This window comes from Sturnira hondurensis, unplaced genomic scaffold (genome assembly GCF_014824575.4).
Source record: "Sturnira hondurensis isolate 20B ecotype Veracruz unplaced genomic scaffold, ASM1482457v3 Scaffold0013537, whole genome shotgun sequence".
Classification (NCBI taxonomy): domain Eukaryota; kingdom Metazoa; phylum Chordata; class Mammalia; order Chiroptera; family Phyllostomidae; genus Sturnira; species Sturnira hondurensis.
The window spans coordinates 1,738,229-1,764,018 of NW_028086168.1; the positions used below are offsets into that span (position 1 = coordinate 1,738,229).

At 37.2% G+C, this 25,790-nt stretch overlaps 1 protein-coding gene and 1 long non-coding RNA gene across 16 annotated transcripts in view; one reads left to right on the forward strand and one right to left on the reverse strand.

The window, feature by feature from the left end:
- The window catches only part of LOC118997923 (uncharacterized), a 79,785-nt gene that overhangs the window by 27,496 nt on the left and 26,499 nt on the right, over positions 1-25,790 (forward strand). For 2 of the 12 annotated variants that reach the window (XR_005068758.1, XR_005068765.1), the window contains 2 exons: positions 7,665-7,775; positions 7,902-9,953. The exons of 1 other annotated variant lie outside the window; for it this stretch is intronic. This is a non-coding gene — a long non-coding RNA (uncharacterized LOC118997923). Of the gene's footprint in view, positions 1-1,496; positions 2,010-3,057; positions 4,254-7,664; positions 7,776-7,901; positions 9,954-18,524; positions 18,606-25,790 lie in introns of those variants that run through there. 9 more of the 12 variants (XR_005068763.1, XR_005068768.1, XR_005068761.1 and 6 more) reach the window with 6 other exon arrangements.
- TSC22D2 (TSC22 domain family member 2) overlaps positions 16,797-25,790 on the reverse strand; it is a 52,281-nt gene continuing 43,287 nt past the window's right edge. For 2 of the 4 annotated variants that reach the window (XM_037061824.1, XM_037061825.1), the window contains 2 exons: positions 23,915-23,966; positions 16,797-22,932 (listed from right to left, as the gene is read on the reverse strand). In XM_037061824.1, the coding sequence (XP_036917719.1) occupies positions 22,672-22,932; positions 23,915-23,966 (313 nt within the window). In that variant the 3' untranslated portion in view covers positions 16,797-22,671. The remainder of the gene's footprint in view (positions 22,933-23,914; positions 23,967-25,790) is intronic. The other 2 variants (XR_005068756.1, XR_005068757.1) reach the window with 2 other exon arrangements.

A 25,790-nucleotide genomic window follows, 5' to 3' on the forward strand; every position in this document is an offset into this window, starting at 1 on the left:
TGATTTTCGGCCACCAGGTGGAGATCATACAAAACTAATAAAAGTATTCCCTGTGCATCCGCTTTATCCAGAACAATTCCTTGAGCTGAATCAGGGCATGGAGAATTATTTTTTTTGTCTTATGAGTGAGCCACTGACCTCATAGGGAATTTAACCTCGTAGATCAAAGCCACATGTAAATTCAAAACAAACACAGCGTTGGGAAGGCAACCATAATGTGTTCAAATCAAGGAATGTTTTTTAAAATTAAAAGTGGGGAACCTGGTATTTTAAATAAGTTTAACAAAAGTACATATTTCCATGTTACACGATTGCCTGTTAGAGGGTGGGTGAGATGAAGAAGGCAAAAACAGTAGCAAAACAATGAGGAAGAAAGAAAAGCAGATGCAGACAGGCCTACCCAGAGTGAAACATGGGAGAGCAGCGAAGACCAAGCCGGAGGATGAGAGAGGCGCGAGAGGGAGCCGAGGCCAACTGTCCGTCTTGGGGCCAGCACTGGTTTGGTCCTTCTTCTTGTCCCTGTACGTGGAGGGTACCAGGTCAGCAGTTCCATGGAGCTCTCTCAAAAGCCGACTAACCTCCAAGCATCCCCTTTCTGAACTGGGACTTCTGTCTGCTTTTATTTCAAACTTTAAAGTTTAACTTAAAAATGAAGATTCCTTTTTCTCTCACACATGAAAAGTTTCCCACCCCATGGAAAGAAATCACCTGAGTTTTTAAAATTCCTTCTTCAAGTGCTTGCCTTGGAAATGAGATATTTCATATTCAGAAACAGTCAGCCTTGTGTCTATTTTTTTAAGTAAGGGGTTTCATACCATCATATTTGGAAGTTATACTAATTCCGGTGGCCACACATCACCAATCAAACCTATTGTCTGTGTGTGTGTGAGAGCCACAGCAGGTCATGGGGCTGCATACCTAATTAGGGCCTTGTGAAGATGTTCTATGATTGGAACAAAGAATTTCCCTTCGGGGAACATTGGGTAACAGGGGACTCTGCTTCCTGCCTCTTCAGGGATCCAAAAGTTTCAGTCACTAGAACTGACCACAAAGAGGGGAAATGGCCCTGTGTCTGTACTTCACTTCTCCTTATGTATCAGGAACTGGACACGATGAAATTAAGAGCCAGACTCCAGTTATGGGCAGAACAAAGAAGTGAGGGTCTTGTTGTCCAGATGAAATAAATGTCTAGTAAACTGTGTGGCTGTAAGCTGTCACTGTAAACTAAAAAGTAACCGGGGTATTGGAACCAGCGTCAGTGTTTCAGAAAAGGTCATCTCACAGGCACGGTGATTCACCACCTCTCCGAACAGGCGAGGCTTCTGTGAAATTATATCAGATGAAAGCTTGGGAGTCTTTTGACAAAACTGCAACAGTACTCACATTTCTTCCTGTACTGTCTGTGGATTTTTGAAAAAATTGAACAACAACAACAACAACAAAAAGTTAACACTGTCTTTTTATTTAACAAGAACCTACTTACTCATTTTCTTTAGAACAAGAACAAACGAATGCCTCACTGGAAGCAGCTGTGTGAACTTGGGCTACTCATCCAATGTCTCTGGGCGTCTGGGTCTCAAAACCAGAGCGCACATGCCCGGGGCCTGTGCCAGAGCGATCCACTGGGACCTGCAAGAAATGTTAGCAGCTTTACTTACATTTTTGTTCCATCTGAAATAAGAAGAAAAATATTAAGCTTTACTAACATTTGACATTTGAATCGAGAGGATACAAATATATCATTTGTCAATGTACACATTTTGGAAGCATACGCTCAAAAATGTAATACTGTTAATGTCTTACGATTTTAGAAAGTGTGGATCTACACCTTTCAAAGATTAGGGTAGATCTGGTATTTTTTCAAATTACTGGTTGCAACTTATTGGTTGGTTGCACAATCAACTTAGTAGATTTTTAATGAGTGAAATAAAATAGCAGCATGCATTGCTCACAGTAAGAATCAGGCATTGTTCTGTGAGCTTGTCAGAGGAATACGTGTGAGTACTGGGTGCTGAGGTAGAAACTTCCTCCTATGGTGGCTTGTGGTTTGAAAAAAAATGAAAATGACTGGACTAGAGCGCTGGTTCTCCAAGTGTGTCCCTCAGATGAGCAGCAGCGGCAGATGGGAATTTATTAGGAAGATGAATTCTTCCATCCCACCCCAGGTTTACTGTATCAAAGTGGGGTGCAGGCCAGCTATTAAGGCTCCATACACACTCCCAGTAGCTCTGATGAGTGTTGGAGCTTAAAGCCACCGGCCTAGAACATCACTAGGATTCATCTGGTTACAAAAGTTTAAGAGTTTGTCAAGCTATTCCTTTAACTATGGCAAAGTTTTTCAAGTTTCCCTGATCATAAGAATTCCCTGGGTGATTTAAAAGTACCTCAGAAAAATAGAGACAGACTCCTAGATAGAGAGCAGGATGACTGCTATGGGGTGGAGGAGGTTAGGGGGTGGAGGGTTTGAACCAAAAGGAAAAAGGACTCGTGGACATGGACAAATGTGGTGCCTGCAGGGGAGCAGGGGTTATAAGGGGACTGATTAGATGGTAGTGAAAAAAAAACAATGAAAAATTAAAAATTAAATAAGTAAAATTACAAAAAAATAGAAGTACCGCAGAAATCCTATCTAAGCAGTTCTGGGTAGGGGCATAGGGGCTTGGATCTTATTTTTGACAAACGACTCTGGTGATTCCTGTGGTTGGAGAAGTTTGGGAGACACTTTACAAGAAATATGGAGACTGGGGAATCTGTAGAATGTCACTGTTTTACACAGCAGAAACGGTGTTATAGATAAACCAAGTTTAAGGCAGGAAATAAGCAATTCAAACCAGAAATTTAACAGCTAAGAATTATCTAAACAGCCCTGGCTGATGTGACTCTGTGGATTGAGCACCAGACTGTGAACCAAAGGGTCACAGGTTCAATTCCCAGTCAGGGCACATTGCCTGGGTTGCGAGCCAGGTCCCCATTACGGGGTGCGGGAGAGGCAACCACATATTGATGTTTCTCTTCCTCTCTTTCTCCTTCCCTTCCCTTCTAAAAATAAATAAATAGAATCTTAAGAAAAAAGAAGTATCTAAACATTTCTAAACTGAATGAACTGACCTGGCTTTCATCTGAGTGAGCTGAGCCTGGGAACCTCTTCTGAAAACCTTGCCCTGGAGTTCTGGACAGCACTTCAACTCTGGTACGCAGCAGATGTTCAAGAAGTGCCAACAGAATGAGCCTAGAATGCCTACATCATTTCATCCTGGGGCAGGGTGTGGGGTGAGACAGGCAGCTCCAGACTCAGAGGTTTGGGCAGGCGTTGGAATAGATGCTCTCAAATTCCTTCATAGCCAAGTCAGACAAATTTTGAACGTATTGGCAGGGTAGAGACCCCACTTCTAAAAGTAACTTTCACAATTGACTTGGTTGTGTTGCTGCTAAACCTACCTCCCCAGTTGACTGTACTTAAAAATAAAATCCTATATAAATAATTCCTTCACATTATAAATATATTCAATAAAAATGCATATAAAAATCTGAAAACCTTCTAGTACCCTGCTCCCATTCTCGGTCTTAATCCCCCAAATAATCATTGCTAACAGTTTGGAGGATATTTTCTGATTTTTTAAGCATCCACACATAAAAATGGAATGATTAATTGATATTATGCTATAAGTTTTCAGTAGATAATCGAGCATGGATGTTCTATGTCATTATATATCTAGCCAAATCTTTGAACACCTGCAGATTTTAAATGTTTGATTTAATTTCTACCAAATTTAATTGACCTCAGAACACTTTTAAAATGAGAATGTATTTTGACTGCATATCCTCAAGAACTCTAAGCAGACAACGTGTACTTGGATGAAAGGAATATCAAACAATGTCTCCTGAACAGATAGATTAATACTGCAAGAAATGATATAAATTTAGTTTATTGCATTTTGAAATCTTTATAACAGGAAGAATGATAAGGATGAAAAATTAAATCATATTTTACTAAGAACAAAGTAGACTGAGATTAAGTAAAATGTTCTCATTTTATATTTTGTTATGAAATATGACATAAAAACAAACTCAAAATAAAAATAGCATTTTGGAGTTATTTTATCACATAGCTAGCTTCATAGCTGCAATGCTGTTGTTGTGGGGTAAAAACTTCGTGTGGGGTAAAATATCACATCTCTCGTTACATGTTGTCTCAGCACGACAGTTTAAAAATCCCAGTTTTCAAAATATAAGGACACAGTAACAAAGGAAAGAAGCACATAAACAATACATTTTACAATCTTCATATACTCTTGATTTTTTTAGATGCTCTAAAAATCGTTAATTATATCCTGTTTGGTAGCTCTCTGCTGATTTTTCTAGAATCTGATGGCTACACTCATTCATTTTTATGTTGATGTGTTGAACCATTTTCCTCTTCTAGTCTGCACAAAGCTTTTGAACTACGAGACTTCTTTATTTTAAATGTTTTGTCTTTCAGCATGAGGAACAAGTTTGCGTATTATACGTGTATAATATATTGCGCTGTAAACATCAAATAGTAACCTCAAAGGTGCATGGCAATCGTGAGACAGGACGCCTGCCGTGGGGCAGTGGTCCTCAGGGGAGGATGTGTAAGGAGGCNAAGTAAAATGTTCTCATTTTATATTTTGTTATGAAATATGACATAAAAACAAACTCAAAATAAAAATAGCATTTTGGAGTTATTTTATCACATAGCTAGCTTCATAGCTGCAATGCTGTTGTTGTGGGGTAAAAACTTCGTGTGGGGTAAAATATCACATCTCTCGTTACATGTTGTCTCAGCACGACAGTTTAAAAATCCCAGTTTTCAAAATATAAGGACACAGTAACAAAGGAAAGAAGACATAAACAATACATTTTACAATCTTCATATACTCTTGATTTAGATGCTCTAAAAATCCTTAATTATATCCTGTTTGGTAGCTCTCTGCTGATTTTTCTAGAATCTGATGGCTACACTCATTCATTTTTATGTTGACTTTCCTCTTCTAGTCTGCACAAAGCTTTCGAACTACGAGACTTCTTTATTTTAAATGTTTTGTCTTTCAGCATGAGGAACAAGTTTGCGTATTATACGTGTATAATATATTGCGCTGTAAACATCAAATAGTAACCTCAAAGGTGCATGGCAATCGTGAGACAGGACGCCTGCCGTGGGGCAGTGGTCCTCAGGGGAGGATGTGTAAGGAGGCAGTTGTATTTGGCAGGCATGCACTACATATGAGCATCTGTCCTCTGCACTCTCCTAGTGCTCTGGCGTCCGAAGCAACCTTGGTCTTTGTTGAAGTTTTATGGCTTAGGACACAACTGTTACATTTAGCAAGGCGATGAATGAATGCTGATAGATGCTATAGATTTCACTTTTGGGTCAATTGTTTTTCTGCTATAAGAAGCAAACTCTAGAATTTGGGTTATTCAGCCCAGGACTCAGGCCCAAGGAGGATGATATTCCTCTACTGAGATATCTGCTATTAATTTATCTAATATTAGGGAGGAGGTGGAGGAGGGGAAACACAAGGCTTTACAATATTCTTTTATAATCTGCAGAAGCATTTTTCTATTATTTTATCCAGCCCTTAGTAACACCTTGTGAAACAGATGCTGTTGTCATTGTACAGATTAGGAAACCGAGGCCCAGAGAGGTATAGTGACTGACTTGTGCAAGGTCTCTAGACCTCATATTTGTATTTGTTTGATGTCAGACCTGTGCTGTGTTCACCATGATGGGATTCCCTATGCTTCAGCCATTCATTCGCTGTTAAAATCTTGTCACATGTACCACTGCTTTATTTTTTGATTAAGGCATATTTTTAAAGTGACTGTTTTCTTGTTTTGGTTTTACACAAGGCATATTATATAAAGAAATTTTAGCCCTGGCTGGTGTAGCTCAGTGGATTGAGTGCAGGCCTGCGAAACAAAAGATCACAGTTAGATTCCCAGTCAGGGCACATGCCTGGGTTGCTGGCCAGTTCCCAGCAGGGGACACATGAGAGGCAACCATACATTGATATTTCTCTCCCTCTCTCCTTCCCTTCCCCTCTGTCTAAAAATAAATAAATAAAATTTTTTAAAAATGACACACTTCTAACTACATTTATTGAATAAAAAAATTATTAGTAATCTTCAAAGTGGGGAGTAATAACTTCACAAAGGGAACCAGGCAAGAATAGTTTTAAGGCAATTGATTTTCAGGTCTTCACCCTCCACAGGTGCCCTTTGCTGACAGTGGTCTGCCCTGGGATGTGCCCTTCCCTTCTCCCCTCCCCCTCCTCTGTTTTTGTTGTGTGGCCTTGCCCTGGGGAATAAAAATCTCTGGGGTTCAAATAGACAGGCAATTAAAATATCAGCTTAGGTATTGACAGGTAACAATTCATTCCGTAAGCTAAGGGTTTCTCAAGTTTTTCTTTTGGCAAAATTGAAGAGAGACCTATCTGAGTTTTTAGTTTGTTGGTCGCTAAAAATAATATCTGAAGAGACATCACTATGTGCATTTGGAAGTGGAACTCAAATGAATTCAAAGACCAACGTTGCTGTAACAGAACTCCGATTCTCATCCACTTATGCCAACCATGTTTTTCAGAGGTCGCATCTATAAAATGAAAATCAGAAATAGAATGGATGCTAAATCTATCTCATTCAATCAGTAATATCCATCCATGAATACATGAGTTAACTTAAAAAAGTTATCAGCCTTATCCATCTCAATAAGATACGTGTTTCCAGGATGGATTTTCTTATTAAGTTTGAAATTTATCATACTTTTTAATGGATTTTTGGTTTTTGATAAAACCATTATATATTTATATAATTTAATGATACAATTAACTGAGAAAGAACATTATAGTCCAGGGTAATAAGAATTGTCCTAGTCTGTTCAGGCAGCTATAACAAAAATACTTTAGCCTACATGGCTCACAAACAACAGAAATTCATTCTTACAGTTTGGAGGCTGGGAAATCCAAGAGCAAGCTGCTGGCAGCTTTGGTGTCTGGCGAAAACTTGTTTCTTGGTTCACAGATGGCCATTTCCCTGCTGTGTCTTTACATGTAGAAAGGGCGAGGAATCTGTCGTCTCTTTTACAACACTATGGTCCTATTCATGAGGGCTCTACTCTTACGACCTGGTTGTTCCCAAGGGCCTCACCTCCTTGTATCATCTCACTGGGAGTTAGAATCTCAACATATGAATTTGGGGGAAAACATAGACATTCAGCATAGTGCAAAACATATTTTGACTCTCTGAAGTATGTGTTTATTTCAGTAAGTAGAATAGGGTTATCAAGACTTTCAGGCTTAAGAGTATATGACATGGGGTCAGGGTTTCTTAACTGCAATATTATGGGGCAGTTAATTCTCTGTTGCTATTTGGGGGCGTTTCCCCATGTTTTTAAGGATAATTGGCAGCATTCTGGCCTCTACCAACTGGATACCAGTAGCATCCCCACCTCCACCAAGTTATGATGACCAAAAATGTGTTCAGATATTGCCAAAAGCCCCTTGTGGGACCAAATCACAAATGGTTGAGAATCATTGCATTAGGTTATACTTTTGTGGGGGGAGTGAGATAACAAATGGAAATTTAAGAAGAAAAGGAACGATATGCAATTTCTTCCTGCTAAAGGAGAGCGTGTTCATTTTTAGCTCATAGAGGATATCGGGCACCCTGGGGTTCTGATTCTGTTGCTCTGTGTCGCTGTCAAAGTGGAAAACCAGTTTTCCTTGCTGTGAGAGGTTGGATTGTGTCTCCAAAAGGTAAGTTTTAACTCCCACTGCCAATAAGACAGTATTTGGAAAGAATGTCATTACAGAGACACTTAAGTTAAATGGTAGTCATTAGGGTGAGTCCTAATTCAGTGTTACTGGTGTCCTCACAAAAAGGGGAAATTGGAACATAGATATGCATGAAAGGAAGACAATATGAAGATGACCCTGTGATGCCGGAGGCAGAGAGCGACTGGACTGATGCAGCTGCGGGCCGAAGAATGTCCAGGATTGCTGGTCACCACAAGAAGCTAGGAAGAGGCAAGCAGGGACCCTCCCCAGAGTCCCGGGTGGAGCATGACTCTACCAACAGCTTGGTTTTGAACATCTAGCCTCCAAAGCTCGATAGCAATAAATTTCTGGGGTTTTTTTGGTCACCTAGTTTGTGGGTTTTTTGTTATGGCAGTCTTCATAAACTAATATACTTGGTATAAAAATGAAACCATAAAAACATATGCAATAAAAATAAGACTATGCTCTAAATGTTAAATTCCAGCTAGATGCTTATGAGCCTACTGAAGACAGGCCTAAGCCTCACTATGTCTTCATTAGAAGGGAAGAATAGCCAACATTATAGTCACTGTCATAGCAGCATAATTTGCAATAGGCAGAAGGTCCGAGTGCCCATTGATAGATGGATAAACAAAATGTGGTACTCACACACAATGGAATATTATTCATATTTAAACAGGGAGGAAATTCTGGTTCATGCTACAGCATCGATGAACCTTGAGAACATTATACTATGTGACATAAACTAGTCACAGAAAAGACAAATTCTGTATGTTTTCCCTTAGATGAGGTACTTAGAAGAGTCAAATCCATAGAGATAGAGAGTAGAAGGCTGGCTGCCAGGAGGCGGCGGTGGGGGTTGAACGTGCAGTTACAGTTTGGTGGGCGTGGTTTCAGATTGTCGGGATGAGAAGAGTTGTGTGGGGATGGTGGTACAACAGTGTAAATGTACTGAACTGTCCTCTTACTGATGAATTTTATTATGTGTTTTTTATCACAATTAAAAAGAAAAGAGGACAACTAATCTTCATAGAGATACTAGAGACGTAATAGCACAAAACGGAGGTAATCTAAACACACAAATTGAGAGTTAATCTAAGACATTTAAATAACTTTCTATATGAGTCAATATTGTTTTTTGCTGGATGAATGTTTACCCAGGTCATCTCACAGGGTGGGCTACTCTACCCTGTATCATATGGTAACTTTCCCCTCAAAAGGGTTTAAGCCACATAGAGCCCAAGCAAGGGCTGGAATCTAGGCCCTTTGATTCTTAGTCCAGTATGCTTTCCTTATAATACAAAAGAACTTTTATTCTAAAACCATCACATCTGGTATTTAGGTATTAGACCAGGAAACAAACTGAGTCTAGCAGCCTTGTTAGGTGGGTGGTCGGCAGTGAGACATTTTGAGGTGAAGAACAGAGAAAGAAGAAACGGTTGGATTTTTGAGTTTCCAGTGGATAGGTCAGAGAGATTTGAAGCCGAAGTAAAGTGCCAAAGAGAGAGATTGTGACTAAAAAATAAATAAACGAATGCAGTTTCTATCGTATCATTACCCTGTAACTGAGGAGGAAAAGTGAAGATCTATACTCAAAAATTACACAAGGCAGGCCTGTTGGAAAGTAGATGTTGTTTGATAGTTGTCTCTTTTATTCCTGCTTTCTTTGATTATCTTGGGGGCCTCGGAATGTGGGTAGTTATTCAGTGATAGCTGGGGACAGACGCTTCCAGGCTTTTAATCTGGAGTTAGAAGAGAAGTTGGGGATAATTTTGGTAAGTGTGAATGAGAATAGTTTTCCAAACCAAATATTATTTGAAACATTTTTTTATGCTTGGATTAGAAGACACATTTTAAATGTGGGTTTAAAATTAGTTTGAAAATTGTCTTTAAGCAGAGATCATATAATTTATTTGAAAGCTGGGACTGATTAAACGTGCATTAAGGAACAGTCAGGCCCCGTGTGCAGCTAATGTGAGTGCAGCACGAAGCACAGAGCCAACCATGTGGAGCTGGAATCCAAGCGGGCCTCTAGAGGTAACTCCTATTTACAGGAAGTGGGGGTGGGAGGAGAGAAGAAGGTTAAGTGATAACATTTCAGCTATTTGCTTTAAAGTACTTCAGCAAGAAAAAAGAAATAAAAGGAATATGCATTTGTTTCTTGTAGCTGCCATAACAAATTACCACAAACTGGGTGGCTTGAAACAGCAGAAATTTATCCTCTTTCAGGTTTGGAGGCCCGGCGTTCAAAATCACAGTGTTGGTAGAGCTGCACTCCCTCTGAAGACTTGAGGGGAAAATTCATTCCTTGACCTTCCAGCTTCCTTTGCCTGCAGGTGTTCCTTGGCTTGTGGCCGCATCACTCTGATCTCTGCCTTGTATTCACACTGCCCCCTCCACTCCTGTGTCAAAACCCCTCTGTCTTCCTCACAAGGATACATGGATTGCATTTAGAGCCTACCTGGATAATTCAGGATAAGTACCTCCTCTCATATTTTTAACATAATCACATCTTTTGCCATATAAGATAATAATCATTTGTTTGCCATATATAAGGCTATATTAATCACAGGTTCCAGGAATTAGGGTGTGGACATATCTTTTGGGGAGGGGTCACCATTCGTTCAATCTACCACAGAATGAAGTGAGAATGGTGATAATTGTCAATTCAATTAATTAACTTAGTTTTCCAAATTTGTTAAGGAATAATTGACAAATACAATCGTATATATTTAAAGTGTAGAACATGCTCTGTCTGGTGTGGCTCAGTGGGTTAGAGTGTCGTTCCATTAACTGAAAGGTTGAGGATTCAATTCCTGGTCAGGGCACATGCCTGGGTTGCAGGTTCGGTCCCCGGTTGGGCCCCTAAGGAAGGCAAACAATTGACATTTCTCTCACATAGATGTTTCTCTCTCTCTCTCTCTCTCTCCCTAAGTCTGAAATGTAAAAAAAAGTCTAGAACATGAAGAGTTGATATAAAGACAGATCATGGAATGATTACCAAGATCACGATAATGAACTCATCCATCATCTCACATAGTTAACTCTGTGTGTGTGTGGTGCGAATGTTTAAGATCCACTCTCAGCAATTTTTAATTATACAATAATACATTCTTAACTACCAGATCCTCTGATAATTGATAAATTTAAGTAAGGGGCCTATACAGGTTTTAGTTTGGATAAATTAGTAAATTTTCTAAATAAAAAATGGATTTTCACGTCAGGCAATGATGAAGTAACTGGAACTAGATCTTACCTTATGCTGCAAATAAGTAGAAAACAGAAAGCCATTGTTATTGTGAAGAAATTCTCGTGCAGCTGGGCCACGGTATATGGAGAAACAATTTTGGTTAAAAGAAAAACTCGAGTGCCATCTAAATGTCCACTAGTAAGGGAAAGCCATAATGTGGCTTATTATAAAATACTATGCAACCATTAAAAAGAATAAAGACTTCTGTGCTATTATGGGAAGGATGTTCATGATTAGTGTGGATTTGTAAAAAGCAAGTTGAAGAATAGGTTTTGTATAATTCCACTTATGTCAAAAAAAAAACCCATGGGGATGGCTGGGTTGAGGGGGAGTTGTGGGGGGAAAAATGGAGACAACTGTACTTGAACAACACTAAAAAATATTTTACAAAAATCCCATATATGTGTATATCTCAATTATATGCGGAGAAAACTATTTGATAGCGGAGATAAACTCTGCAGAGTGGGTTTGAGAATGAGTAGGAAGGAGATGTTTTGCATTTAAAAAAATAAACCATTAGAATTTTTCAGTGAGCATGTGTTACTTATTAAGAAAATATACATTTCTGATGATAAACAGTCAGTGCCCCTCCCTTGAGCTGAAGCTGCAGAACTCAGAGCTACCAGTAAGCTGATTGCAATCTGTTTGGTATTCTGTGAATGGAGACCTACCTGTCTTCATTCCAAACAGGATATATTGTCATACATTGCAGTCATTTTGTCTATCTCATACAGTTATCTTTTGAATCACCGAGCCGCCTCAATGAAATCAAGAAGATGAGGCAATGATTAGAAATAACATGTGTACAGCCTCAATGGAGGCTCCAGAAAAGGGGCGATTTTTCCTGTGACCTCAAACCCGTTTGAATACAAAGGGGAGAAACGACACAGGATATGGTGCCCCACAGCCTGGGATACATAGCTCTATCACCAACTAGATCTGAGATCCTGGGCAGCTTACAGGCTCTTTGAATTCTGTGAACTCATCTGGCAAATGAGTAACCTGCTTTCCTTGGACTTACTGTGGTGGTTGTGAGGTTCTAATAATATAAAGGGGGAAAAAGATTTTGAAGAAGGTGGTTTAACTTATTTATGTCATCTGAATTACCATAGGTGCTATCCCCAGAGCCTAAAAATCACCCAGTCTTTTCCTAGAGCTTTTGGTCAAAAAGTGATTGAGACCACCACCTCAACAAGACACTTGGAAAGAGGTCACAGGGAAAGCGAGAACAAGCATTTATTGCATGCTTGCTATGGGTCAGGGGCCAGTTAAGGGATGTACATATTCTGTCTTGTTTAATCCCCACAACAAGCCTATGATTTGGTTATCTCAGGCTACACTTAAAGAACACTAAAGAATAAAGAACGTGTAACATGAATGTGAACCCTCATTCATTCATCCATCCGTCCATTTAATAATAGAACTGGGTACCAAGAATGCAACCATGAACAAAAAAAGTAGAAGCTTCTCTCACAGAGTTTACTTTCAAAGCAACTTGCTCTGAACTTTCCAGCTATCAAAGGGCTAAGGGGGATTCTCATTCAGCCTTAGGCCACTCAGCTTCTGGCTGTAGCATTGCCCGCCCTGCCCAGCGCCTCGCACCACCACCACCACCCCCCGCCCCGCCCCCACATAGGTGCCAGAACCCTGATGTCTTTTCCCCTCCTCCTCTGAGACTCCCCACGCTGTGCCAAAACTCATGAATATTCAGGAGAAGAAAGCTTGCATTAACCAGTTTTTCCTCCCAGGGTGGTTATCTGGGCAAAGGAAACTTCCAGGAAAGCTGCATTTCTGGATGAGTCAGCTGTCATCACAGCCATTACCTAATGCTGAACTGGGCCGGCTTCAGGAAGCTGAAGTCAGTGAAACAGCGAAGACTCACAGGGTTGGAACTCGAGATCGCCAGGGCCGTGTTTCCGCAGCCGGTGCCAAGCCTATGCTTGTTCATTCTCTCTGGAGAAGAGGACGGCGTAGCTTTCAAGTATCCCATTTAGAAAGAGGGTGATATTCCTGGGAAGGGGCTCCTTTTTGCTCGTGCTCAATGAGTGTTTAACAAGGACAGTCAGCTGGGGGCAAGATGGGTTGAGGAAGAGAAAGGTGAGTATGAGAGTAGCTACTAGAAGGGCCACAGAGACCCAGGTTCTCGTGTCAGTCATCTAGGTTCTCAAGCTGATGTCCCAGCACTGAAACCTCTTCTTGTGTCCAGGACAAGACCACATCATGATAAAGAAACCAATCCTTATGCAGTCAAGACATGGTTAACAAAGACAGTAGTGCACATCTTTATTGCCTTGCTTAGAAATTAATGCTGCATAAGCTACATTGTTACCCATCCCCTGCTGTGTTTCTTAGGAAACTTCCTGGCTTGTTGTCAGCTTGTAAGGGCAGTATCTTAAGTCTACATTTGGCAGAAAGTAAGCACACAATACTGCTCATTTGTGTAACTCTTCACTCCCTGGATCCTCAGGGCGCCCGGACCTTTTTTTTTTTTTTTTGGCTGCGGATGCCGCTTCTGAGCCAGCTCCCACTTTGCCCAGATATGGATCCTACCTACTGCCCTCATTCCCTCAAGGTACACTTGACTCAGAAGCTACTCCGGAACTCAGCAATAAACAGACAAGTTTTCAGGTTGCCATTTCCTGTCATCACTTTTTAGGGGTTATAATTTCCTGGCATTTCCCCAATAACACCTGAAATACGTAGCACCCTAGATCAACTTGCTTTATTTTCTTTCTCCTTTTCAGAATAAAATATTAGCGTAAGTCTTCTTCAATTGCTCCTTATTTATTTTTACTCATCTCAGAAATAGAAATAAAGAGAAAGAATTAAACCCCTGTTTTTTTTTGTAGGAACTGTGCCTCCAGGTAACTGAGCAGTTAATAAAAGAAAGTTTCCCTTGAGAGGAGTATTTCACTACTGACTGAGAAGTAATGACAGAATTAACGGACTAATGTGTCCAGGCAATGATTATCACTGTTGCCAAAACCACAAAATTGAGACAACCAGACACTACATAATGGAAGTATACACCATCACTTATTAATTAATCTTGGGAAAATATATACCCAAATCTGATTAAGCTTCTAGATTTAACTAATTTACAGAAAATACAGGTGACAGATGATTCTACTTGGCTACATTGACTAGATTTTTAATGATATTAAATAATTATCATTAATTTTGAAGTGGGAGAATGGTATTGTGTGTTGTTTTTAAAAAGAACATCTTTCAGCTCTGGCCAGGTTGCTCAGCTGGTTGGAGCATCATCCCATGCAGCACAAGGCTGTGGGGTAGAATCTCGGTCAGGCACATGTCTGGGTTGCCGGTGCAGTGCTGGTCGGGGAGGCAACAGATTGATGTTTTTCTCTCACATCAGTGTTTCTCTTTTTCTCTTTCTCCCTCCTTCCCCTTCTCTCTAAAAATCAATAAGCATGGCCTCAGGAGAAGATTAAAAAAAATACCTTTTAGAGATACATACTTAAATATAATGTACATGAATGGGCAAAAGTAGGTTTACAGCTGTTCACGTGGAAAAAGACATACAGGTTATGATTACAATAGTTTTATTAACTCAAAAGAATGTCAACACAACTGCAACCTACTTTTGCCCACCCTATATTTATATGTGGATGAAGTATTATGATATCTTAAATTTTTTTGAAATAATCCAGATGATAGGGGGGTAATTGGGTTTGATTGTAAATAACACAAGATTGGCCATGATTAGGTAATCATTTAAGCTGGGTTATAGATACACAGGAGCTTATTACACTGTTCAGTTTTGTGTATGATTAAAAATTTCCACAACAAAATGATACATTGTAGAGTAAACCACTGGAAGAATGGACATGGAATGTATAACTAACTCCCCAAGCATTAGAGGGGTGAAAAAGTAAATGAGAAAACAATCGAATAAAAGCCAGGAAAAGGAAAAATAACATACCACTTTGATGAGATAACACAAAATAAAATGGCAGAAAAGAATCCAAACATGCCAGTAATAATAAGAAGTGGGAACAGATTAGTATATTAAAAGACAGATTGGGTTAAAAGTTTTATATATATATTTTTTTTGTAAGAAAAAATCCTAAAACATGAAAAGGAAGAAAATGAGATAGAAAAGGATCTATGAGACTAAATAAGCCATAAGCAGAAATTAGATAAAACAGTAAATAAGAACTGAAATATATCAGAGGGAATTAGAACCAAAGTGATTATTGGAGACTCTGATGAGAATGGTTTGGGGGTACCGTGGGAGCCTCAACCAGAATGCATGAGGCAAGCAATGAGTGGCAACAGGAGAAATGGAAGGGAAGAAGAGGTAGCAGAAAAAGCAAGCTGGAAGGAGCACATTCCCAGTTAAGAGAGGGGAGTTACTTATCATTTACTTACTTACTGAGTTTGCGGAAATACTGATGCAATGAAGCCATAGGAGCCAGCAAAGCGGGAGAAATGGGAGAGAAAAAGAATCCTGGGGAGTGGAGAAGGCTAAAGATGATGAGACCCAGAGCACCAGGGGAGACATTAGCACCAGACAAGAACATCTATTTTATTTTATTTCTAATTTATTAATTTCATCATTACACAAACATTACATGAGTGTATATTCAAACACATCAAATGTTACAGTTAAAGCTAATGCACTCCATCAAACTACTGTTAACTGTTCGGTTTTACCCTTCCAGACCTTCTCTATACATTTTTATAATACACAAATAGGTACTAAAGAAGTACACTATACAGTATTCGTGTGTGTGAATGTGCACAGTATGTGTTTTAACATCAATGGTGTTATATATAGTACATGTGTTGTCCTTCAATTTTTTCTCAAACTTTGAAAAAACATAATATTGTATCTTTGAGGTTTTTCCATGTTAGTATATGTAGGATTTTCACTCTGTTTCATTGATGCCTAGTATTTTGTAGTGTATACCATGCTTCATCATCCTCTTGATGGGTATTTGTTTTTTCCAATTTTATAGTGTTACAAAAGTTGAATCAACCTTGTGAACACGTATTTCATTAAAATTTGAAATTATTGAGTCAGATGGCATATGAATTTTAAATTTTAATGTATACCACTTAATTTTATTTTTAAGCGGCTGTGTCTATTTACACACTCACCAGCAATGTCAGATTCCTGTTTCCACAGCCTTGCCAGCTCTTGATTTATATGTTTTAAATACTTGCCAACTGGATCTGAGATAGTTTCTTGTGTTTTAGTGTGCATTTCCTTTATTTTGCTGAGAGTGATCATCTCTTTCTAATGTACCTGAAAAACTTTTTGCTCATGTGCATTTCACAGGGAGATTTCTAAAAAGGTTATGTGACAGAAAAGTATAAAACTCACTATTAGTTTAGCTAGAATTAATTTTTATGAGTTAAGAGGCCTAAATTTATTTTTTCCCCAAATGGTTATTTCAATACTATTTGTTAAATGAACTGTTCTTCCCTTACTGACTTGAAAGGTCACCTTTATCACGTACTCAAAACATGTTTTTGTTTCCAGGTTCCCAGCTATCTGATTTAATTTTGGCATCAGGCACCCGAGTTATTCTTAACTTGGTTCATTGAATGAATGGTGGCAGATTTTGTCAGTCAAGGAAATGTGTTGCTAGTGAGACAATAGAGGATACAATTCATGGCAACATTCTACTTAATTCTAGTTAAGTTTGATTTAATTCAGTTTCATTCTCTACAAACTTGGATTATTAAAAAATGTACAAGCTTCTCTCTCAGATTGGTTCCTCTTTAGGAGACAACTCATAGGCTCAAAGAAAAGATGGAGAGGCTTTTCACCAGGCCCCCTCTTTCTAAAAGCACTATTTGATGTTAAATATTTGTGGTGATTAGTGCTGTTTCCAGGCAAGTCAAAGAGTTTGACGTGGCATGACAATTTTACTGTTGATTTATACGAAACTTTCATTCAACAAATGATATGAGGGCCATAAACTATGACACATACTTTGAATAAATAAAATGGCACCTTGGCTTTTACTTTTTATATTGAACTATGAGCTCCTGAAGTGCACAAATCATGTCCCATTCATCTTTCTATCCCCAAACACATAGCACAGTGTGCAGCACCTGAATAGAAACAGAATTCAATTGCATTTCAACAGTTTCTATAAGATAAAAAGTAAAAGCCAAACTTCTTGAAAACAAAACCTTTATTTTAGAGGCTTTACAAAGTTACATGTTATTTTTTTCTGTCCATTTGCCACCTGATTAAACTATATATGCATTTTTAGTAGAAATACTAGAATTATAACTTGATCTGATATTATAATATTTCATGTCCAATTATGGGGAAAATGGTCCTTGCTTTCTGTGGACTTCTTCAGGTACAATTTATCAATAGATGCATTGCATGCTTGTAAAATGACAGCAATAACTGTGATCTGGAGAGCTTTTTAGATTTTTAGATTGCAGTGGGTGAGAATACTTTATAGTTGCTATATAGAAATATCTTAAGCATGCAAAAGAATGAAATGGAAAGATAAACTCAGCTTTTTTTAATGAGAAAGGAGAAGTCTGGCATTTGCCTCAGTTGTTTTTAAGGATTAACCTAGCATACCCTTTTCTTCCCTCTTTCAATGGGATAACTTTCCCTTCTGTAGACAATGTCTTACTTACTCCATAAACTTAGATGCTGAGTTTTATATAGCTCAAGACATGAAATCGGGCCATGGGAAAATTCCCCAAACTGCCTAATCTATCAGCTTCCCTGGTAAGGAGAGGGACTATAAAGCTAATTCACCATCTAAGTATGTTAAAAAAATTCTGTGACCAAGTAGACTACGCCAGTGCAAAATTCATTTCTTACTTTACCTTTACCAATTTTAAAAGGCTGTCTTTATAACGATTCTGTTAAAAAAATGTCTATGACTTTTAGCTTGCTTTGTATAGTGCCTCATTTAGCCTTTTTCATTTGTGAACACAGCAGGCAATACTAACTGTAGCCCACTAAGGAAATTGTTAAGTAGCACTCTACAGTAATCTCTCCACTGCCAAAGCAAATATATTCATTCAGAGGAAAGATTCTGTTCTGGAACTTCTGTGACCTGATAAAGACATACATGACTAAATAATAAACTATTAGTATTGCTAGAAAATAGAAAGATGGATTAGTAGGCTTGAGGCAGGAGGAGGTGGGAGAAAAGGTCCAGTTTCTTAGATGAGGGACTCGAAGGAAAGAAATTGTGTGAACGGTGGTGAAGAAGGAAAGGTTGAAGCCTAGCAAAAACCTATCCTGACATGGGTTGTCAGTACCTACAATGGGGCCAGAACCCACATTACCCTTTCTGGGGAGAAAGGGACAGCTCTGAGAGGCTTCTGGCCACTCTAATCCTAGTCACCATAAAATAACTAAATTTAGTTTATCTTTATGGCTGAATTTATAGTGACAAAAAAGGATCCCCTATTTTTCCACTTCCACTCATTCCCCTTTTGCTAAATTCTTGAATTTTCTTTAACAGAAAACTACGATTTTAATTTCCTAGAGACCTATGACTGTTGGAAGGAAAAGTCTGACTCAGGCTAAGACTTGCAGCTCTCTGATCTTTCCTTGGAGCAAGAAAGACCAGGATACCTGATGTTGGGAATGGAGTGTTCATTTTGAGGCCAAAATGGTACAGCAAGACCCAAGACAGACTTCCTTCATGAGCATCACGGATTGCCTATGTAATCTCTCATATTCATCATTTCTTTCCTGGATCATTATCATCTCTCATCAATTAATTCTTAGCTTCCAGTTTCAGCCCCCAATCTACCTCACATCTGCCACTGTAGTGATTAACTTTTCCAAAATGCAAATTTGATCACAATCCCACTGCTTAAAATCATTCAGTAAGTCATTTCTTTCTGCATGGACAGAAGCCAAACAACTAAAGTGGGCGAGGTAATCTTTGTCTTTACCCATGAAACAAATCTGTGGCTAACCAAGCTTTGTCCTCTCCTTTAAAACTTTGAGCAGTTTTCTTATGACCTGTGTCATCTCTTGAGGAAACCTCTGACAAAGCCATTCTTGACTGTGTATCTTTATTATTATTACATTGTCCCAATGATTTCCTTATACCCTTGATTAAACTGTTATTTTGAGGGCTGGGTTTTGTCCTTTTTAGGACTTTTTAAGAGACTGGAGTCATGTCACAAAGTTTGTGCCACTGAACTATAAAGTCGTCTTAAAAAATGACTTTAGATTGTCTTAAAATTTGTCCCCAGAAAATTAGCTATTTCTAGTTCTACAAATGTGTATTTCCACGAAGAACAGGTATTTTGGTATTCTAATCTTAAGGACCACTGCCCCTTTTTTTAAAGGTCCAGGAGTGACTAGAGTTTGGAACTTGTAGAAGTACCACAATCTTTGACCTGCAACAATTCTTTGGGAATAATGGCAGTTGTTATTATCCATCACTGGATGACTGATGATAAAGTGTTCTTGTCTCAATACTCCTACTTAGCTTAGAATTTTGGAAAAAACAGCGGAAATATCCAGCTAGTTTGGAGATATATTAGTTAAGTAAATGCATATTTAATATCCAAAGCGTGTGTGCAGTAAGCTGTAAAATCACATTGTAACTACCTAAAATAAATTTTCTTTGGGAAAAGTTAGGCTTGTATTACAGATATATTACCGTATCAGAAACAACATGCTCTATGACTTTCTAGTTGGCTAAAATAAACTAACAAAAATCTTAAGTGGCACCCTGGTCCACAAGCATCACACTAAGAAAATTATAGATGGCATTCCTATAAGGACTGCCCCGAAACTGGCCATCTCCATAAATTAATATTCTAGTCACGTGGAGCAAAGATCCTAAATTTTTTAGGTAAAACTGAAACAAGAAATTAATCAATTGGGAGAATATTTAATGTTTCCAAATACAGTGTATCTGATGCTGAAAAATACAATAGCTTTTGCACCCTTAAGTTTGGCCCTCACTTTGGAGTCAGAGCATGCCTTATGAGTAGGATGTAAAGGCATCCTTTCAGTTATTTTTTTTTGGGGGGGGAGGTGTATATAAGGGAAGGTCAAGTTCAAAGGGAAAAAGGGAACAGTAAGAGCAGAAAATAGGTACTATTATAATTTTGCATTTTTTGAACATTGCACCATGAGTTGAGTATCTTCTCATGTCATTAAACTGAAAAGTATATTAATATTTAAGGCTCGATATGTATTGCCAAATTGCTTTCTGGAAGTACACAGAAAAGCCTGCCTTTCTATATCAGGTTCCGCTATTAAAAAGACACATAAGAATTTTCTAAATATTGACTTGCATCTTTTAGGTTACTAAAGGTAGAACCTTTAGAAACCACTATTTCTTCTGTGGCCTATCCATGTTTCCTCTTTTCTGTTGTTTTCTTAAAATGTAAAAAAATCACTTTTAATTACTTTAAACTAATATTAATCATTTTCTTTGTGTCTTACTTTTATGTTTATAAAGTGTTTTTCTATCACCAGAACCAAAAGTTGTATTTTCATGAATTCCTACCTTTCCTAATACTAGTTTTTCTCCACCTGTATTAAATATCATGCTGTTGGCACTTGAGGGGCACTAGTGAGCATTTTGGTTAACATTCATTCCAACATGGAAGCTTTGCTTTCTCTCATCTGTGGTGGCTCTACTTAAAATCTTACTCACATTTTTAGGGTTCCTTTAGCTATTGCTAATGGCATCTATTAACATTAAAATTTGTTTATACTGAACAATATATCCTGCAGCACAACTAAAATACAAAATAGTTGATAATCCCACATATACCCCACCTTATGCATTTACTTTGTGGCTAATCTGATTAAGTTTTTATTTAAATAGATAAAGAATACTTATTTATCCTCTTTTAATGTAAAGAGCTAACTATTGGTTCTCATTAACTCCTGACTAGCTAACAGGCCATAGATACAGAGCACGTTAATCTCTATAGGCACCTTTCTGAATTCAAGTAAATGTTTTTGGTAGACAAGGGTTTTCTACTTAAATGTCATTGACATAATATGAATATTGCTCACCACTCCTGCATTCTTTCAATTATTTAACTTTGAAAATTTAAGAACTATCATTAAGTCTTCGATAACATTGGTTTTCATTTAAGGAGTATTCTGAACTGTGAAGGTACAAATCTAATCAAATTAAATTTTGAACACATATAGAGCCAAATATTTCAACAAAACTGCAGTTTAATTTCAGAAAATGTGTTAAAATATATATTTATACATCAATTTCTGACATATACACTTAATGTGTTAGTATACACAAAATGATGCTTTCTCTTGAAACTGTATTTATGAAATGTACATTTTAATTTAAATACTCAGTATACACTGCACTTTATCTGCAAGTTGCATTTATTAAATACATTAAAATCTGCAATGTAACAAAACGTTTTCTGCATACGAAATTCAAAACACCATTTTAAATGAACAAAAGATGGCTCACTTAATTTTTTTTTGTATTTTACAACTAGTGTATAGTACACTAGCTCTGCTCCACCATACTACCTGTTCGTTCTTTTTTATTTGACATTGTTCACAGACTAGTACATATTACAATAAGAGTGCTGGATAAAAACATGAGGTACGAAAGTGGTTCAAAGAGTATAGGTCATGCAGATCATGCTAGACAGTAAAGAAAATTGTGACTGAGAAAACACTAAAAAAAATACATAAAGAATGTGCATTATATATATAAAAAAAAAAAACAAACAAAAACTCCATTACACAGCTTTGCTTCTTTGGTTACAAAGTAGGTTGAACAATTTCACAGCTTTTTATTCCCACCCTCTCAAAAAAAAGTCATACGAAATGTCAAAAAGCAGAGGAATCGTGGCAATTTTTCTATTAGAAAGTAGAAACAAATGAACAAAGTTTTCTTCATCAAAATAGCCCAATTATTTATTATATCACAATAACTGGTGACTACCTGTACAGTTGCACTATGTTCTTCATACTTACACTATACAAAATTTACATTCAAGCTGGGTCTTCACTACTAAAAATAAATACCGAAGGTAAATTGCCATTAGTGTTAGAAATATGCCAGGATTCTTTTGTTCAATTATTGCCTAAACGTTTATCTATTAAATGCAATCCTGTCTTTCAATTCCTTTACTGATACTTATAATTATTCAAAAAATTAAAAAAGTTCTGTGACATTGTTCATGTACATTATGAAAATAGCAGCCCTGTAATAAATAAAACACAAATAAATGAAAACTTATATAGGCAAATGTTACTGATATTGAAAGAAAAGTGGCTCTTTAGATGAATTGTTATTTATAATGACAGGAAGGCTCAGGGTAAACCCATGTAATAGAAACATGGAAGAGCCACCAAAGCTCTTAAAAGACCCCACTCATGCCCACCAGGTAAAAGGCAGACTTTGCTTGCTTTAATAAACCCCAATTATTATTCTCCTTGTGTACTGATGACGTAAAGCTGGACATCAACAGTGCTGCATGTCATCTCAAAGAGAGGAAAAGCTCTTGTAGAATGATTGTCTAATACTGAAAAGGCCAAACACACAACCGAAGCATGGCTACTTGCTTTCGTATAAAGTGGAAAGAACACCAGTGGCACACAAGATAGACTGCTTTCAGTTTTTTTCTTAATGAGGCAAGAAAGCTTTATGCTGAGGAGACATTCGGCTGCTGTGGAGGTTGCGCTGGCTGTGGAGGCTGTGCTATCACTGCTTGCTGTTGAGAAGTGCTACCAGGATTGGCCTGTTGGGCTGGGAGTTGGGATAATTGATCATTGTTTGAAAGAGATTTTAACAGTGCATTTTCTCGTTCAAGTAAAGAGTTTCTTTCAACTAATTCTTTTATTTGTTCCTTTAGAACTTCCACTTCTTCTCTTACTGCATACATCAAATGGCTTTTCACCAAATCCTGTGAAAAACAAAATTAGGAATGTCAAAAAGAAAGAAAGGAAAAGCTGTTGCTATTTGGTTCTAGCCTACCCAGTGCCTTATAAACAAAAGGTGTTTTTATATCACTTTTCCTACTCTTGCTTTTAGTACTTCTACTGTATCTTGAATGGCCCTAAGGGAGATGGGGTGGAAAAAATCCAGTTTCCAACTAGGGCAGTAAGCCCAGGACTTTCTTTTCAAAGTTTGAAGAGATTTCCAACAATACTAGCTCCTTAAATTGTCAATTATAAGCTTAGAATTAAAAGAGTTTGAAAGTCATATGCTTAGATGTGGGACTAGAGAACAAAGGATATTAAACTGTTTGATATTAAACTAGTTACATAGTACTGCTTTAAGAGATAAGGTGATCCTTCAATCTCCAACCTTAAAACCTTGTGTTTTTTAATAGATTGGGACTGACAATCCTAATTTATAGCTTTGCCACAGTTTTAGTCAATTTGAATCAAAGTATTTTATATAACATGAACATAGTATCTTTAAGGGAATAAAAATATTTGATGGTAATAGAAATCAGAACCAGAATCAACAGAACAAGTCTATTCATTAAAGCTGAGTAAAACAGTGTCTGCGTATGACCAAAGGATGACAAAAATTTGCAGCTGAAGTTTTCATTTTAATACTTTTTTTGTCTCTAAACTATTTTTGATGCTGAAATACTTGGAAAAACACAATGCATTTTCATTGTATAACCCCCAAATGGCCCTTATCAATGGCAATGCAAGAAAAATGTGAGATGTTCAAATGGACAAAATATTTACTCCATTGATATTTTTAGACTAAGATTCTCAATGTTCTAACATCTTCAGTTTAATCTCATTATTAAAAAATTACTTTGGTCATCTTGATTTAAAGAAATTAGGTTTGTTTTTTACAACTGATATAAACCAAGTGCTTTGCACAACCAGCAATCTATAAAATAAGGACTATAAACTTTTACTTACCATTGCTTGTTCTATTTTGTTGTCAATGGCTACAACACCTCCCCCAGATGCACTGGAAAAAATTAAAATATTTCATTAAATTATTCTAAAAAATGTAATCTCCCTTCCAATTCTTAAAATAATTAAGAACATCTGTGTGTTACTTAAAACCAAAAATAGTAATTTAAAGTTTATTAGGTCTATTCTCACAATTTTAGTACTAAGAGAGCTCTCATTTTGAAAATTAGGATCTCAGTAAATAGATGACACTTCTAAAAATCCTTTGTAGTTTCAACTTTTCTAATTTGCCGATGGCAAAATATGCTACTTTACAATTTTATTCAGGGTTTCTCAATTCAGTGATTAAAAAGATAACATCTGAATGAACAGTACCCTCTCCACAACTCTTAAACTTCAATGAACAGCTACATATCCTAAATTACTTTTCAGGTGGAAATCCCCTCAGTAGTTACTTATTGCATCAAATTTCAGATGATGACTTTTCTTCTATAGATTTGATATTTTAATATCTGCTTTAACAATTTTTAGATCTTGCTCATAAAAATGATTCCGAGGGCTTTAGGGCAAACAGTACTTGCAGGGTTGGTTAACAAGGAAGTCAAAATTCTGGCTAAACTACGAAGCTTTGATTGTAGGTTATTAGCTCGCAAAATCACCTTCTAGGTAAGGTATGTGGTTTGGACCAGTTTTCCTTGGAAATAAGTGGCAGTCTAGCTGGTAAGTCATCCAAGTTCAAATATCAGCTTAGCAATTTGTATGATAGTGACACAGAAGGGTGAATAACTGTCGTCTTCAGCAGTTTACAGTCTCTTGTGTATTAAATAGTAAGTGTAGTGAGGCTCCATATCTTTTTCTTAGTGTTTTGTAAATTTTGAACAGTTATTAAGTTCTCTTATAAGACAAATCTAATACTTTAGTCCTCTGAATCAATACAAAAATAAATCTTTAAATAACTTTTTATAAAACTTTATTAAATGCCCTCCATAAAATATACCATAGCCAAGAAAATCTTGATAACTGAAAAGTATTTTACTTTAGATGTGGACCTTCAATGTTGTATCAAAGTGGGTCTCAGAAATGTCTGATCTAGTACTGCCTTTTATATTATAATCTAAGTATATGGTTATAATCCTGGTTCTGCTACTCACTACCTATGTGACCATTAGCAAATCAACTATTTAACTTCCCGGGACTTCAGCTTCCTTATCCATAGAATGAAGGGACTCGTCTCAATGCCTCACTGGCCTTGCCACTTCTTAATCCTCAAAGCTCTGAATCAATATGTGGAAAACACTAGAGCATTAACAACATTAATGACAGCATACTACTTCACTTTTTGCTGCTGCTATTTCTAAGATGAAAAGGAACTTCTCTATACTTAAATAACTGGGAAAGATCTACCATTAATAAGTACTCATATTGGCCACAATTTGATAAAAAAGATAGTGATAGGCATTTAGATTAATGTTTGCCCAAGAATTTTAGATTATACTTTCTACATTTTTATTTTTATTTCTATGTCAAGGAAAAACTGAATTAGTTTTAGCCATTTCATGGCTAAATATTGACTTAAATATTCAATTCTTTTAACACATTTGTTTTAAACGCAACACTTTAAATGCTAATTTTAATACCAGTTTTATATATTAACAAGCAAACAAAAAACCTCAAACTCTAAAAAAAAGCTTCACTGCGTCTTTTTTTGATAGCTAAAATAAAATCAGTTAAGTTTCCAAATCATTCCCTTAGCAAAGGAACGTAATTAGCATCTTATTTTTTTCCTGATTTAATAAACTTAGTCCTGACTATCTCTTAACAGCAAGAGGAACTGGTTTTCAAAACATAAATAAACCACATTAAAAATATGTCCCTTAAG